Consider the following 18336-nt stretch of genomic DNA (forward strand, 5'->3'; position numbering starts at 1 on the left):
TTACACAGATGGCCAGACGGTCAGACACACTTGTGTGAAATGCATACAACCCCGTGTCATCACCCCACCCTCAACAACTCCAGAGTGACCTTGCCCTCTGTGGTCAATCAGACCCCAGCCAAGAAGCCATGCATAGTGGTCCAAGGCCTGAACACATTTATTCTACAGGCTGGTGAGACCAGCCTAGCACCAACTGGCACCCACAAGGTTAGACCTCAGAGGTCACTTTCAATGTCTTAGATGGTTGGAGAGGGACCAAGGAAGCATGCCAGATAGAATCAATTTCCTGGCCAACTCTTAGGTCCTAATGCACCCTTAAACTACCTCCTCTAAAAAAGGCAATGAGGGCTGGGGAGATAGCTCAGTCAGTAGAGTGCTTGCCTTATAAGCACAAGGCCCTGGGTTCGATCCCCAGCACTGCCAAAAAAAAAAAAAGGCAATGTTAAAACAGATTTGGGTGTTATTTCTAAGGGGATGTTGACCTCTGAAATTCAGGAGTTCTCATAAACCCCCAGGAAAGTGGTAAAGTACAAAAAGAGGACAGACTTGCACATTTTAGCTGCATTTTGTGATGAGAATCACTCCGCAGTGTGAATTACCCAATTTCCATGATACCCAGTTCCGTCTGGCTCACCTAATTGCCCTAATTAGATCCCAGAAATGACTGACTCCCCTTCAGTAAAATTCAGCACTGCAAAGCCATCTACCAACATTGGCAATCCACCTAAAACTGAATGTCCCCAGTTCTGCATGGAGAGAAAGGCTGCCGAAAGCAGGCCCCTCCCCAGATCGCTTCTGCTTCCTTCTGTCATCCACCTAGTGGGCAACTAAAGCTTATCATGTGAAATGTATATACATTTTGAAATATTTCCTGAACAAAGATAATAGCCTCCTCATGACACACCTAAATAGTCATCTTTATCCGAGTCCCCTTCACAAATACGGAAATTTCCATCCTACTTCCAAACTCATTTCTGCTGTCTCCTGCACGTGTTCACCATATGTTTCCAAGGCCAGCAGCTTTACAATAGATTTCCTACCTCCCATTTGGAGTTGTCCATATTCTCTTATTGGAACAGAAAGTTCCACCAGGGAATGAGAAGTAGATCCTATTTCCCCCAGAAAACTCCATCTCTCTGACAAGTGGTTCGAACCCCTGTTCTGGGCAGTGCACCCACACCATTCAGGTATAATGAAGGATAACTGGATGAGCAAGCACAGAAGAGAGGTTCCTCTGGACAGGTTAGCTCTCTTTAACAAGGACTCATTTGTACTTGACTCTGCATATCCACAGATGGGCACATGGCTTACTATCCCTATCCCACAATATACCCAAAGAGGAAGATGGGAATCAATGCAAAATTATACAACCGGTGAATATGACAAGGAAAATCAGTGGTGTTTTGTTATCAGCATGTTCATTCAGCTATGTTTTTTTTTTTTTTAACAGAAGCCTCCTTGGCTACACTGTTAATACCAAGATTACTAAGACCAGTTTAGCTTTCCCATGTTGGCAGAGGAAGTGACATAACCTCCAAGTCATTTCTGAGGGAGATTTATTGTATCGTTGCCTAAAAGATCCAAGTGAAATCTCAGTTCCTGTAATGTCATGTGACCATTCCTCTGGGTACTATAAAGGTAAAGCCCCCAATTGCCTCCTTAGCGGCTGTGGGGACCAGAACACGCTGCTCCACAGTAAATAGCTCTGTGCCATGTCCGTGGGTGGTGACATGACACTGGGGCAACACAGCTGGTGGAGTGGCTTGGAGGCTGGTGGAACTGAGTTTCAAACAGGATCAGAGCTTGGAAATGCCAAGCTAGATCAAGAAACCACACAACTCCTGACGCCCAGGCACGTCTCCCAGAACAGGATGAGCACGTGAGGGTTTCTAAAACAATTGTCACAACGGCAGAGGCTGGATAAAGACAGCCGTGCCCAGGTGCAGCATTTCCAGGGGAGTCTGCCATGCTGCCACTGCGGCAGACGCGGATGACGTCACAGAGACCTAATTCCAGCCTTCTCATCACCCATAACCATTCCCCAAAGAAGTCAAGGAAAAGGAACCATAAAAATTTCATTTTAATGATACAGAAATAGTATATAGTACATTTCTTTCCACAGCAGCACTTCATTCATCTCTAAAAAATTTAACAAAATTAAGGCTAAATCAGAGCAATCTGATAGTAAAGGGATATTTTATGTGATGTTATTCTTAAAGAATATTTTCATAAATATAGGACATTCTTCAGGCAAAAAAAAATGTTGAACAGGATACCAGAAATGGAAATGCAGGACAAATATGCTCCTTTGCATCAACCTGCTAATAACCATGACAACCCTGGGAAGTTCCGGGGGCTTAAATGAATGCTTGCGGTATGACTTTCCAGTGTTAAAATTCCACAGTTCGAGACCATTTTATAATTTAAAACCAAAGACAGCTGGGTCGCCAGCACAATCCCTCTTGAATAAATAGTGGAAGAGGACAGTATTTAAGAGCAGAAAAAACTTGTACTTGAAGCTATGGTGCTCAGGAGAATGATTCCTCCATCACTGGCCCAAGGCCCAGGAAACACAGTAAGGCTCTTGAGTATACTGGCTAAACTCCTGCATTTACCATGATTGGGAAGGATGACTCTTATTTCTCTGCCAGCTCTTTGCTATTTTTTCTTTCTTTTTTTTTTTTTTTTTTTTTTTTTTTTTCTTTTGGCACTGGGGATTTACCCAGGGGAGCTTTACCACTTAGCTACATCTCCAGTTCTTTTTATTTTGGAACAGGGTCTCACTACGTTGCTGACACTGCTAAATTGCTAAGGCTGGCTTTGAACTTGCAACCCTCCAGCCTCAGCCCTCCGAGTTGCTGGGATCATAGGCATGCGTCACCACACCTGGCACACCACTGTTTTCTGACTCAAGAGAAACCATTCAGGATTTAGAGTAAGCAGAAGAGGCTCTCCTACCTCCTGTTCTTCCCACAGTAGACATCTAAGGGAGGACAGGGAGAGACAAGTGCCCTGCAGAAGCCCCACTCTCTGGAGTCTAGAGAAAGTCTAGACAAGAGGGACAATCTGGAGAGCCACAGAAACCCTGCCTTCCTGTGTCTCCGTGCACATCTTCTATTAGGGCTTCACCTTCATTCTTCCTTACCCCTTTGGTTGCACACTGGCTTCCATTTTAACATCCTCTTTCCCTCCAGACCCCACACACTTGTTTTAGGGAATGCAAAGGTTTTCAATGATTGAGAATTAGTAGCGTTGTCTATATCACAACCCTTAGGGAAGGTGGTCTTATGCCTCTCCTATTTTAACAAGGACATATTACTTTATAATAAAAGGACCCCAGAGGAAAATCTTCCCATGTAATTTTCAAATTTTCATCATAAAGTAGCAGATAGCAAGAAATGATGTAATTGCTTTTAACTTTGCATGAGAATTTTGTTTTTCTATTTCTTTAGCTCCCAGAGCCTCAATTTCCCCTAAAGAAATAAAATTAAAGGAAAATGTCCAGATAAATAACATCAGATATGCTTTTAAGACTTATGTTCCAAAGATTGCTAAAACCCTAGGAAATAGTTGGTTGAGGTACACACACTAAAATGCATTTCTTATATAAGCCCATATGTAAACACTGATAAATATGATTAATATTCAATTACTCACATTTATGTAGAATAAGTAATATGACAGCATTATATGATCCCATAATCACAAAAAGATAAGGGACCTTTGAGGTCTTCCACTTCAGTGATTTCCAACCTGACTGGTCACCTGGTCATCAGGTTCAATGGTGAGCTTTCACACAACAGCCCTGGCATGAGGAGTAAGATCCAGCAGGCATGGCCTGAAACCTTGGAACTTTTTTAAAAAATTTTTCCCTATAGAATTCAATAGCCTAATCACCTCATTATCCAGAGGAAGAAACTAAAGCTCAAGAAGTCAGGATGTCTAAGGCTACAGATCAAGAACAGAGAAAGAACCCAGGTCTCTTGTCCCCTAGTCTTCCTCTTGCCTGTCACACCACATTGTCTCCCGAAGCTTCCCTACAACCCTCAAACTTAAGTTAAGCAATAATTAATAGTTGTTCTGCTGCTGAAATTAGATGACAAGCTGTTTGGGGGCAGGGACTGGCCTCACATGCCCTGTGACACAATCCTAGGCACCAAATCAATGTTCCAAAAATACTGTTGATGGCAGTCACTCAACTAAGGCCTCACACTGAATACTGCACTCACATCTCTGTCTCTGATCATCCAAGTAGATATAAAAGGACCTACATGGATATTGAGATCCAGCCAATCCAGTTGAGCAGGGGAGTAACTCCTGGATTTATGAAGAGGACACATTTAAACAACCAGGAATTTGAGTGACAATACAAGTGCCATAAGAGTAATCACTGTCTCATGCTTATTCTCAATGACATATAGGAAAATACATAAATGTAACTAAAGGATAGGAAGAATCTAGTCATTTACCTAAGCATTTGACAAATACAAGTTACAAAAATTCTAAACTGTTCTAAGGAGAAAATTCTTATAACGACTGTATTATGCTGATTTTTATAACTGTTTCTGTGTTTTCCCAGTCTTAGGAGACATTCTTTTATGGATGGAGTCAGACTCCTTTATAAAGCTGATAATGAGGAATGGGATACATTTAGTCTCTATATTATTAACATGGTTGCCTCTCTCTCTCTCTCTCTCTCTTCCTCTTCTATAAACAGACACACACACACACACACACACACACACACACACACACACACAATTTATCTGGAGGTGGAGGAACATGATTTGTTATATTTTCTAATTGCAACTATAGATTATGAACCATGTTATAAAGGAAGTGATTCTGCTATATTGTAATTTTGAATGTACATCTGAAAAGAAAAAGGATAATTAAAACATTAATGTTTAAGGAAATATTAAAAGGGACTTAAGACTGAAAGTTAAAAAAATCAATAGGCACATCAGCCATCTATGCCCTGGAGCCCAGCTCTGATTGTACCCCTAACAAACCATGTCTATCGACACAAGAAACAAGAAGGATGAGAAGGGAAGGGACAGGTAACGGAAGAAGCGCCCCAGCTGGCCTCGTGGTTAAGGGCATTCCCACTTAAAGGAGCCCCACGCCCAAGCCATGAAACCATGCAAGCACCCAAACAAGTCCTTGAGTCTTCTACTTTGCACTGGATCTTCCTCAGCTTGGATTTTCAATGGTAGTTGTTAAATCCAATCTTACCCAGATAGAGATTCCTACCCATTCTTCCAGAATCATGACCTTTCAAATCACGCTGACAGGCTCCAGTTTTTCATTAAATGCATATTTGCTACAGGGTGACTGAACTTAAGATGGTCAGAGCTAGAAGACAGCATGGATGCCATTCCACGACCCTCACTCATGCCAAGGGTGATGTCGGCAGGCCAGCCCGTGGGGCTCCTCACCTCTGTGCCTCCTCTAGTCACCACGTCACCCTGACCTAAGCACACAGCTGTACAAAGCCTGGTACAAAATGTGTCTACATTTTCATTAAGAAATGAGAGAGATTCTGTACCTTCTTATGATTTATAAAGCTGATGAACACTAGCAAAATGGAATGATAAAACTAAAAGGTAAAGTACCTTTAAAAATAACTAACTGCATGGTTTGTGAAGACTCCACTTTTTTGAAATTAAGTATTTTATAAAGCCATATGCTATATATATGACATCTTTTCTGTCTTTCTGCAAAAAAAGGAAGCTATCCCAGAAAGACAAATACCACAAAAAACACTCAGAGAATACACATTCCACAGTATTAACATTTATAATCTATTGTTCTAGTCTACAACATCCACTGTGGTCTACACACACTATGGAGAGTACCTAAGAAAACATCAATTTTCTATTTAATTAATCAGAAGGAGGATAAAGCTGCTGCTAACCTTGTAATAAAATAAGATTAATAACTGTCATTATCTCAAGTGAAATCAAACCGAACTAAGTCTGACTGATCAAACTTAAAATAATTCTTATTTAAAATAATAGAGGTTTATTTAACATAACCTCTTATTTATTTAAAATAATAAAGGTTTACATATCTAATAATGTCTCTGGGGAAATGTTAATGAGTAATTCTATATGCCAATTTTATTTTCTTATGGACTATATAATTGTATAGAAATATATCATTTACTTATCATTCCAATCCTTTCATAAAATTTACCATGCCCTGTTTCATAAAATAGAATCACACACACACACACACACACACACACACACACACACACACACTCACACACACTCACACACAGACATGCACCCTGCTAATTGACAGTTATTCCTATGACTGAAGAGCTTCAACTGGACTACTCAAATCCTCCAAGAAAATCACATCAAAAATGGACAGTTTATGACAAAATCACTCACTGATCTCAAAAACAGAACAAATAGAAAACAACGCCATTAAAGGAATTTCAGTATTTTTCTGACCACTATTGCAGAAACACAGAAACTCAGCAGATTGCAGACATGCAAGAATCAGCACTGTATAGGAAAGAGTTAACAAGTCAAACTCAGTACATCTTTAACAACTGGATTGAAAGTAGACTCTTAATAAAACAAAATTATTTCTTCCTCAAGGCATCTGTTAGCTACAAAGGAAAAATGATTTCATATTCTTGGTCCATAAAGAAGAAACATTTATTTACATTCTCAATGGACTAAAATAGGTTTTAAACTGTCACAATTAAAATTTTATGGTTCCAAAAAATACCAGATGATCAATGCACTTAACTTAAAGCTTCAGGTAATAATAACTTCATTTAGACTTCTTAAAAAACCAACACAAATGTACTTTCTAGAGTGCAAAATGCTTCTTATTAAATACTTCAGTAACACAAAAGCAGTTGGTTTGGAAACACACAAATCCTTTTCTGAAGACCATCCCCACAAAGACGCCCACTGCCGGCAATGGACGCTGAACAGAAGCCCCAGCGAGCAGGAGCAACCCTGGAATGTACGCGCAGTCTCTTCACCTCTCCGGACGACTCAGCTACTTGTACAAGCTCATGGTTGGACTCTGGTACATGCACATGTATGCATCACAAAGAAGTCTGCGTGCACAGCCTTGGATTCTTCTGGAGTCCAAGGAATGCAGATCCTCCGGAGACATCTTCAAGTATTCTCCCACCTCCGGGCAGGGCGTCACTTGAGGAATGTTGAAGCCGTTCTGACCTCCTAGGAGAAGAAAAAAGAACTCTTAAGGCAGTGAAGTTCTAGACCCTCCCTGCCCTGCCAAAACAAGCTAAGTGTCCTAGAATAGAGCATAGGCTGATGTTCAGCATCTGAAGACCTTATTCGACTTCTGATTTCTAGAAGTTAAAGCTCCTTTAACTTGTGACAGCTTTCTCATCTCAGCATCTGAAAGGATTCTGGGACCACAAATGAATGAAATTGGTAAGAGTACATGTATCCTGAAAAGAGGGCACAACCTAATTTCCAGGATTCTCTCCTAGGCAGTTGTCATTCAGGGACTAATGCAATCTACACGCACGCACACAGCGTTCAGCTCTTCACATTTCCATAACCCTCCCAGGCATGAGCACCAGGCATGCTCACCAAGAGACTGGTCAATTTTGAGCAGTCTAGTAAAATTAACACGATAACATTTCCCTAAGTTTTAAAAAATGTATTTGCACACCTCTAGTACAGTTTGTTTTACATATCATCAATCTGTGCATGAAGATGCTCTGATGCCCTTTGATTCGGGAAAAGCCCCCCACTCTTTAAAAAAAAAAAAAACACTCTCCCAGTGGCTTTTCCTATGCTTTTGAGTCACACTTTTAAGTATAAATGTTACCTGGGGCAGGGCACTCTTACAGAGGGGCTGGCTGCACCCTTCAGGTACTCTAGAGCTGAAAATTCCTGGTCTAGAGCTTGGGCTTGTGGTCATGAGGCTCTCACTAGGGGCATCTAAGGTTATTAGAAAGCCACCAGAAGATGGGGACTAGGCTTGAGAGAGTGGTTAAAGGAGAACTAGGGGTAAGGAGAAGAATGGAGAGACTTGGAGGTCAAATGACCTTGCCCAGGATCATGGACCTGTAGGCTCCAGACAAGTAGCTGGCAGCTGTTTTGACAACTACTTCACTCCAGACACCTCGTCCAGTCTCTGGCACTCTGGTGTGTACTGAATGATGACTGAACGGACATCCTAGCAAATGACCCCAAAGAGCACTTCCTCTCCCATTTCAGGATGAGACATGGTACATACAGAATGGGTTTACTTTCCCAAAGAGGGCATTTACTTCTGCTCTTAACTTGTGCCATCTGGAAGACAACATACTGTAGGGTCAAAAACTATAATCATGAGATCATAAAGACTCAGTTAAACACAAGTTGTGCAACTTTAGGGAACCTTAAAACTCAGTTTTCTTTGTTTCCCCACATTTTTATTGATACGTCATAGTTGTATATAATAGTGGGATCTGTTGTTACAAATTCGTACATTCACAGAATATAACAACATAATTTGGTCAATCTCATTTCTTCTGGAAAGGGAAAATTCAGCTTTCATATCAAAAAAATTGCAATTGCTCCCCTCTTGCAAGAATTTCAACAGAATGACTAATGTACTCCCAGAGAACTTGGCGTGCTCAATAAATGGTTACTAGGTTTATTAAAAAATGAGAGGAAGCAAAAAGTAAAATCTTTCAGCCCTAAAATAAGAATATTAAGATTCTTTAATACAGGGCATATGCATGTCAAATTATTACAACAATATTATTCCTTAGTTTAGCCAGCAGGGCTGTTAATGCTTCTGTGTCACCAACATATTCTTGAAAGAATTTTCTCACAAAGTATCTTATAACTCAAATGAGGCTATCCCACTATGAACCATCCCCCTGCAAAGTAAAAGGCTGCCACATGAGGAAGAAAGGTTTTTTAAATACCATCCCGATCAGCCATGCTGTCAAAGAAGAGCCAGGCAGAATCGTCCTTCCCATACTTCACAAAAGCAACATAGTGGCTTGTTTCTATGCAGAGAACAGCAAATAACTCCATCTTCTGGCAGGGGATGCAGCCATGTCTCCAGTCCCAGTCAGGTAAATCTTTGGGAAGTGACACTGGGTTATATTTGTGATTCAACCTCTTGGGATGAAGGTGGACCTACAATTGACCATGAGAAGAACGCCATGAGTGCACCTAACACCTTGTTTCCAGTGATGGATCCACTTTTCCTGAGACAACCCTATAAATAGCAACCAAGTGCTTCACAGACATCTATCAAGTCAACAGAAGAGACAAAAACAATATCATTCTATTGTGGATTTTTAAAGTTAATTATGATTTTAAAAGACTATTTGAAACCTGAAATCTGTTTTCAACTGCAAATACTTACTGTTCCACATCCATGAAGTGCAGGCAGACTTACTTGAGTGTTGCAGGTTTTACAGAACTGCTTGATGTTCCCGGCTGAGATGTCGGGGTCGTCGTAGCACTCTCTACACTCGTACATTGCAAGTCCTCCACAGATCCTGCACTGCCTGGGAGCTGAAGTACCGAGAGAGGGAAGGGAGCACAGGGGCCTTTAAAAAATGCATTCTTTCTTGAAAAATATTACAAAGAACTGTGCTTTAAAGAAGATAATGTGGAGGGCTTCAAAAAGTTGCTCACTCTCCCATCCTCTTAAACTTTAACTAGATTTTCTTGGATTTGGAATATCTTAAAAGACATTTTCTTTAGCCAAATAACATTTTAAAAATAATATATTCTAGGGTGTTTTCCTGTCTAATTATAAAACACTCTTCGATGAAAATTCAAAAATACAAAGACGTGTGAAGAAGAAAACTGAAAGCATCTACATTTTAATTGGCAAAAGATAACCACTGTTGATATTATTAAGAATTTTCTCTAATAATTTTATATCTGAATAGTCACAAAACTGCACGTGGGTAGTGTTCTATAGATGCCTATCTGCATAGGCTCCACTTGTAGAAACTAATGTACCTGCCTTTTCACTTGATACTACACCATGACCATTTGCAAACACATTGGTCTGCAAAAATAATTTTAATGGCCAATTTCATTGTATGGATATACAATTCATTTAACTACTTCCTTCATATTAATATTTAGGTTGGTACTAATTTCTCAATCACATGACAATAAGCATATCTGTGTATAATATGTTACTTCCATCTCTCCTTACATTTTTGAAATAAATTTCCAGAAATAAAATTCCTGGCTTAGTGTGTCCAACTTCTTCAAGATTCTGAATTATCTTTTAGAAGTAGTATATCCACCACTAATGAGAATGACCTGAAAAGTTTCTTAAAAAGAAAAAAAAACAAACACAAACAAACAAAAATCTTATACTTACTGTCTTCAAGTAAATCTGTTATATTTAATTCCAGAGAAGGAAAAATTTTTTTAAATAGTTTAAAGTCTTTTCCAAATCGAGGCATCTGAATAATCAGACATGATGGTGCCTTAAAAAAAAATACATATTTTTAGAAATCAAAACACTACAAAAAATATTCCCCTATGAAACTGTAATAGTCCTAACTGTCAAACCAAGCACTGGCTATGGCTGTCATGCTGCTGGCCTGTGAAACTGGATGCACAGGTGAATGTGGAGTGACTCATACATGAGTGGACACAGAGCAGCAAAAAACCAGCCACAAGTCTTCAAGTAGTCCCCAGTCACAAGACACACCAACACGACAAGGTTATGTTCGACAACCTCAGGTCCCAAATAATACAATGACCATAGTGCCATTTTACTCTAGGTTTATATTTAATAGAGATTTTAGAAAGGTATTTTTGCAAATATAACACAGAAACAGTCTTCAAAAGGATGAGATTCCCTAAAAATAAATAATCATGGCTATTAAGATTTTATCAAAAGATCTCTTCAGTGATGAATACAATAAAAAATAAGCCATAGCACACATTACTGAAATCATAAAGATATTCATAGTAAAAAAAATTTGTATCACTTGTTCATTAACAAACCAATGTAAATAAATTTGTTGACACTGCTTCCTAATGAAGGGTGAAAATAAACATTCCCTTTTGATAAATTTGGATAATACATTTGGGTAAAATGACAATTATTTTTAAAAAATCATCTTTCTTTGCATTAAACTATTTAAAAGTATTCAAGTTACAAATCAGCTTCATTTTTTGGTAACAAAAATCTAAAACGTTTGGGCTGGGATGATACCTCAGTTGGTAGAGTGCTTGCCTTGCAAGCACAAGGCCCTGGGTTCAATCCCCAGCACTGCAAAAAACAAACAAACAAAAAAAATCTAAAAAGTTCAATCTTAAATCTTTATAAGGACAAAGTTGAAATAATGTACTTTTTCAAAAATTTATGATTTTTAATAAAGTGTGTTTCAAACTATTCTCAGTTAAGATCAACAGATGCTCAATCTACCAGTAGTCTTAAGAGTCCAATCACATAAAACACAGTGAGTGGGTATCACTAACCTCTGCAAATTTCAGGTTACTGTTGATAAAAGACCATTCTAACAATTGCTGGATTGTAGGGACGCCAACTTTCTCATTTTTTTCCATAAAAATTTGATAGAAGTAACAATCTTGTACTTTTTGACCTGCTGATCTAAGAACATGCAGAAAAAATATGTAATATTTATTGTCACATGCTTAAATCAAAATGTAAAGTCATTCCAACAGAATTTAAGAACAGAAAAATGTGAAACTGATGGCGTGGCTTTGGGTAGTCCTGGCAACAGGGAAAAGACAACCCGGTTGATATAATTCAATGTTCTAATGCAGACCTCTAAATGATTTCTTATTTTAGTTATATATTGAAAAGTTCTCTTGGTTATCAGGAGAAAAATCATGGAATAATATCTCCAGTCAAGAAACAGTGTGTGAACAATAACCAGAAGTTAAAATCAATTAGTTCAATTTCACCATCCAAATATAGCATGTAGCAAACTACACTTACTGCTTAAAACAGGAAAAGAAATTCTTATATGCCTAAGAAAGCCTCTTAGAAAACCTTCTAGACAAAACTTTTCTTTTTTAAATTTTTTTAATGCATAAGAATATCAACTTCCCAGTAGATCAAAAGCAGAGCAAGGTATGACACCCAGGGATCCTAGCAACTGCTTAAAAGCATTCTTTCTGCGGGAGCACGCTGCGTCTTTAGAGGGTCACTCATTTATTCAACAAATGCCAAGTAAGCACACACAATATGCCAACCACAGTAGAATCCTTATATTGAACATTTTCCCTTCTAAATATTTTACTACAGAATGCCATTAATCTATAAGACTAAATCTATCAAAAGGATTAATAATGTTTACTATTAACTTTTTTAGCAGAATTTCTGAGTTTAATGTCAGACTGTTTTTATCTAGATTTCAAAAATTTTAATGAAAAACATTAGCATAGTCTTCATAAGAAAACAATTCAGAGACCAGCCTGCAGAAATCTTCCACTTCCAGGTAGAAGCAGCTGGCACAATCCTATAATCCCATCAACTGGGGAGGCTGAAGTAGGAGGATCAAAAGTTTAAGACCAGCCTTTGCAACTTAGTGAGACCCTGTCTCAAAATAAAAACAAAAAGGGCTAGAGATGTAGCTCAGTGATAGTGTACCCTGGGTCCAATCCCTAATACTGAAAGGAAAAAAATAAAGAAATCTTCTGTTTCCCAAAGCAAATTAGGCCCCCAAATAAACAAAATTTATTTGGTAACAAGGCAGAAAAGTCTGGAGAATCCACAACAATAAGAATAGATGATCACCTGAAAACCTGATAGTCATATTGTACCTATATTTTTTCCTATGAAAGTCAAAAAGCATGGAAAAATTAATAGCTAACAGAAAAAAAAAAGACAGGAAACTAAGAAAGCTGAAAGTAGAGGAGGAGATCAGTTAGAAGAACTAGAAATGGGAGGCTTCAAGATGGCAGAATGGAGCAGGTTGCTTTCCTGGCTGCTCTGTGGCGTGAAAACAAGAAAGCAGACAGGAGCTTCTCAGTAAAGTGGGTGAATGAAAAGGGGGGGGGTGCTTTACTGGAATTGAATACTGGACACACAAAGCGGATTGGGCACTCAGGAGGTTGAATATAACAAAATAAACAAGTACTCCCCAGCGCCACAGCTGCTGCCACTCCCGCCAGAGCGGTCCCTCCACAAGTACAGTGGAGGGTAAGGGGATTAAAAGAACCCACCTTTTTAGGAGGTCTGAGGCGTGTCCGGGTACTGAGAGTTTAGAGATCAAAGACACTGCCGACTAAACTGAAAGGTGCGCTGCACCGTAGCCTTGTCCAGGAAAGACACTGCATCTCTCCTGGCGACATGCAGAGGACAGAGGAAGGCACAATTCTGCAGCTGTGGCTCAGGGACTGATTCCTGTCAAACCCACGTCTGGCCCAAAATACAGGCCTGGCAAACCCACACTGTGCAACATAGAGTGTGCCTCAGTGACCAGTAGAAAACCAAAGGTGGAGAGAGTCTACACAGGGGACAACTGGTCACAGAAACATACCCAGCTCTCCTCCTCCTCTCAGATCAGGCAGCTTGCAGAACTGGCTGGGAGAGATGAGTCTGGCTGGGAATTTGATACAGTGATGCAGGAGAGATTGAGTTTGGAGACTGAATCCAAGACTAGGAAATCTGGGGTCCACAGTGATGTAGTAGAATAAAAATTTGTTACTCGACCACACAAGTTGGAACCCAGGGAGTTCCGGGGTGCAGTCTTCCTGCATGGATCAGCTGTTCCTGGGCCATGAAGGTGCGCGGATTTAAAATCTCCATACTAAGGATATCCACTGAAGAGCCTGGAGTCTACCTAAGCCTAAGTCCCCCTCCAGGAGTTCCACCTACAGGATTACCTCTCTCCCTCTAGCAAGCCCACCATGAGGGTGGAGCCAGCAAGCAAACTCCAGACAACCTCACTTAACTGCTGAAAAGGGAAGCTGAGAATCTTTTGAACTGCAACAGAAACAATTATTTAACTTTTCCTTGAGATCTTTTTTTTTTCTCTCTCTCCTTTTTTCTTTTCTTTGCTTAATTGTGACCACAATGATTCATGAACATTTATACATATTTTTTTTCCTTTTCTCATTTCTAGCACTTTTGAGACCAGTTATTGTTCAAGGATCAGTTTTTTGAGGCCCAGGAAATTTGATCAGTATATTACACTTTATTTTTATGTTTTTTTTTTATTTTTAATTTTTAAAATTTTTACTTTATATTTTTTTCTCTCACTTACCTGTTTCCCTTGAATCTCTTTCTCTCTTTTCCTCTCCCAACAGCCAATCTCTATTGTTCTCTTTCACTCTTCCTTTAATTTTTTATTTCTAGCCTTTCTCTTCTTCCCTCATAATCATCACATCCTACATCACTTCTGTTCTCTCCCTGTCAATCATTCAGATTGCAAACTTACTGTTTTATTATAGGCAATAACTGATCATACCATTTCTGTTTATTGTGACAACACTGTAGCCATCATAGCAGGAACCATTTGGTTTAATGCTGTATATTGTTTGCACTGGTCATTGTTATTATCTGTTTCCCCCTAAATGGTGAGGTGCTAAAAACCTTTAAGGAAACTCTACTGCCTCAGATCCATAATGTTAGATGGGCAGACACACAAGCAACATAAAAAATCAGGGGAGCAAATCACCCCAACAAACCAAAACACTTCAGAATAACCGAATTTATCACCAGCACAGTGGAAGAAATGTCAGAGGAGTTTACAATGTATATAAGCTAATCTGTGAGATAAAGGACAATGTAAGTAGTGATATCAGAAAGGAAATACAGGAAGTGAAAGATCACCTCAATAAGGAGATAGAGATTCTGGAAAAAAATCAAAACAGAAACCCTCAAAATGAAGGAATCAATAAACCAAATTAAAAATTCTATGGAAAGCATCACCAACAGACTAGACCCTTGGAAGACAGTGTCGGGCAATGAAGACAAAATATATAATCTTGAAAATGAAGTTGATTATAGAGAAAAGAGGTTAAGAGACCATGAACAGAAATTCCAAGAAATATGGGATTACCTGAAAACACCAAATTTAAGATTTACTGGGATAGAAAAAGGCTTGGAGATATAAACCAAAGGAATGCATACTCTTTTCAATGAAATAATATCAGCAAATTTCCCAAACCTGAAGAATGAAATGGAAAATCAGATAAAGGAGGCTTAAAGGACCACAAATACACAAAATTACTAGAGATTCACACCAAGGCACATTATTAGGAAAATGCCTAACATACAGAATAAAGATAGAATTTTAAAGGCTGCCAGAGAAAAATAAGTCATGAATTAGAGGGAAACCAACCCAGATCACAGCTGATTTCTCAATCCAGACCCTCAAAGCTAGGAGGTCTTGGAATAATATATATCAAATTCTGAAAGAAAATGGATGCCAGTCAAGAATACTATACCCAGCAAAATTAAACTTCAGAACTGATGATAAAATAAAAATCTTCCATGAAAAAAAAAAAAAAAGTTAAAAGAATTCACCACTAGAGGAGCGTTGTGGCACATGCCTGTAATCCCAGCAGCTCAGGAGACTGAGGCAGGAGGATTGTGAGTTCAAAGCCAGCCTCAGCAAAAGCAAGGCACTAAGCAACTGAGTGAGACCCTGTTTCTCAATAAAATACAAAATAGGGCTGAGGATGTGGCTCAGTAGTCAAGTGCCCCTGAGTTCATTCCCTGGTACACCCCCACCCCCCAAAAAATTCAACACTAGAAAGCCCTACAAAACATACTCAATAAAAAATTTAATGAAGAAATTAAAAATAAAAGTGAAAAACAGCAAAGGGAGTAACTACACTAAAAGAATAGTCAATTAAAGGAGAGACTAATTAAATTTAAAAACAGAAATAAATCAAAATGATAGGGAATAAAAATCATTTCTCAATAATAACATTAAATATAAATGGCCTAAACTCATCCATTAAAAGACATAGACTGGCAGATTCTATTTTTAAAAAGACCCAACAATATGCTCTTCTCTTGGAGAAGAGACTCACCTCATAAGCAAAGACATCCACAGACTGAAGGTAAACAGATGGAAAAAAAACATATCACTCACATGAATCGCAGGGGTTTCTATCTTAGTATCAGATAGTGGATTTCAAGCCAAAGTTAATCAGAAGGGACAAAGAAGGACATTTCATACTGCCTAAGGGAATTATAATCAATAAGACATAACAATCATAAATATTTATGCCCCAAATAATGAAGCATCCATGTACATCAAAGAAATGTTTCCCAATTTGAAGAATCAAACAGATCACAACACAATAATACTGGGTGACTTTAACACATCCCTCTCACCACTGGATAGATCTTCCAAAAAAAAAACTAAATAAAGAAGTTATAGAATGAAAAAATACAATTAACAGACATATATAGAATATTTCATCCATCAATGATTGAATACACTTTCTTCACACACAGCACAAGGATCCTTCTCTAAAAGAGACCATATCTTAGGCCACAAAACAACTTTTAGCAAATATAGAAAAATAGAAATAACACCATGCATCTATCAGATCATAATGGAATGAAATTAGAAATCAACAATAAAAAATAAAAGCTACTCTAACACCTGGAGAATGAATAATATGCTACTAAATGACCAATGAATAGCAAAATAAATCAGGAATGAAATAAAAAAAATACTTAGACATAATGAGAAAAGCAATATACAGCATATCAAAATCTCTGGGACACTGTGAAGGTAGTATTAAGAGGAAAGTTTACTGCATTGAGTTCATTCACAAAAATAATAGAAAATCAACAAATAAATAACCTAACATTACATCTCAGAGCCCTAGAAAAAGAACAAATCAACACCAAAAGCAGTAGAAGACAGGAAATAATTAAAATCAGAGTTGAAATAAAGGAAATTGAAACAAAAGAAACAATACAAAAAAAAAGTTGGTTCTTTGAAAAAATAAAGTTGATAAACCCTTAGCCAAGCTAACAAAGAGAAAATTCAAAGTACTAAAATTCATGATGAAAAAGGAAATGTCACAACAGACACTACAGATGATAATTAGAAGCTATTTTGAAAATTTATACTCTAATAAAATAGAAAATCTTAAAGATATTGACCAATTTATAGAGACATATGACCTACCCAAATGGAATCAGGAAGCACAGAAAATTTAAACAGATCAAATTAAAGCACTGAAATAGAAGACACCATCAAAAGCCTACCAAGAAAGAAAAGCCCAGGACCAGAAGGATTCTCAAGCAAGTTGTACCAGACCTTCAAAGAAGAACTACCACCAATCCTCCTCAAATTATTCCATGAAATAGAAAAGGAGGAAATCCTTCCAAACTCATTCTATGAGTTTTTAGTATCACCCTGACACTAAAAAAAAAAAAAAAAAATCAAGAAAAGAAAATTTCAGACCAATATCCCTGATGAACATAGGTGTAAAAATTCTTAATAAATACTGGCAAATAGCATACAAAAACATTAAAAACATAATACACTGTGATCAAGTAGGGTTTATTCTAGGGATGGAAGGTCCATTCAACATACAGAAATCAATAAATGTCATTCATCACATCAATAGACTCAAAGACAAGAATCATATGATTGTCTCAACGTATGCAAAAAAAGCATTCGACAATTCATTTTCAAAATGCTAGAAAAACTAGGGATAATAGGAACATACCTCAACATTGTAAAAGCTATCTATGCTAAATTCAAGGCCAACATCATTTTTAATGGAGAAAAACTGAAAGCATTTCCTCTAAAAAACAGGAACAAGACAGGGATGCCCTCTGGCACCATTTCTATTCAACATCATCCTTGAAACTAGCCACAGCAGTCAGACAGATGAAAGGAATTAAAGGGATAAAAAAAGGAAAAGAAGAACTCAAACTATCCCTATTTGTCAGCAACATGATTCTATATTTAAGACCCAAAAAAAAAACCTCTACTAGAAAACTTCTAGAACTCATAAACGAATTCAGCAAAGTAGCAGGATATAAAATCAATGCCCATAAATCAATTGCATTCCTATACATCAGTGATGAATCAACAGAAAGAGAAATTAGGAAAACTATCCCATTCGAAATAGCCTAAAAAAAATTTGAAAATCAATCTAACAATAAAGGTAAAAGACCTCTACAATGAAAACCACAGAACTCCAAAGAAAGAAACTAAAGAAGACCTTAGAAGATGGAAATATCTGCCATGTTCTTGGATAGGCAGAATTAATATTGTCAAAATGTGCTATACAGATTTAATGCAATTCCTTTGAAGGTTCTCATGATATTCTTCATAGAAATAGAAAAAGCAATTATAAAATTCATTTGGAAAAATAAGAGATTCAGAATAGCCAAAGC

General features: G+C 38.0%; 1 protein-coding gene across 16 annotated transcripts in view; it reads right to left on the minus strand.

Moving 5' to 3' along the window:
• CYLD (CYLD lysine 63 deubiquitinase) overlaps positions 1–18336 on the minus strand; it is a 74465-nt gene that overhangs the window by 6448 nt on the left and 49681 nt on the right. For 15 of the 16 annotated variants that reach the window (XM_079117277.1, XM_079117273.1, XM_079117280.1 and 12 more), the window contains 5 exons: positions 11466–11598; positions 10354–10462; positions 9406–9524; positions 8924–9140; positions 2062–7211 (listed from right to left, as the gene is read on the minus strand). In XM_079117277.1, the coding sequence (XP_078973403.1) occupies positions 7027–7211; positions 8924–9140; positions 9406–9524; positions 10354–10462; positions 11466–11598 (763 nt within the window). In that variant the 3' untranslated portion in view covers positions 2062–7026. Of the gene's footprint in view, positions 1–2061; positions 7212–8923; positions 9141–9405; positions 9525–10353; positions 10463–11465; positions 11599–18336 lie in introns of those variants that run through there. The other variant, XM_079117286.1, reaches the window with a different exon arrangement.

This window comes from Sciurus vulgaris (genome assembly GCF_902686455.1).
Source record: "Sciurus vulgaris genome assembly, chromosome: 17".
Lineage (NCBI taxonomy): Eukaryota > Metazoa > Chordata > Mammalia > Rodentia > Sciuridae > Sciurus > Sciurus vulgaris.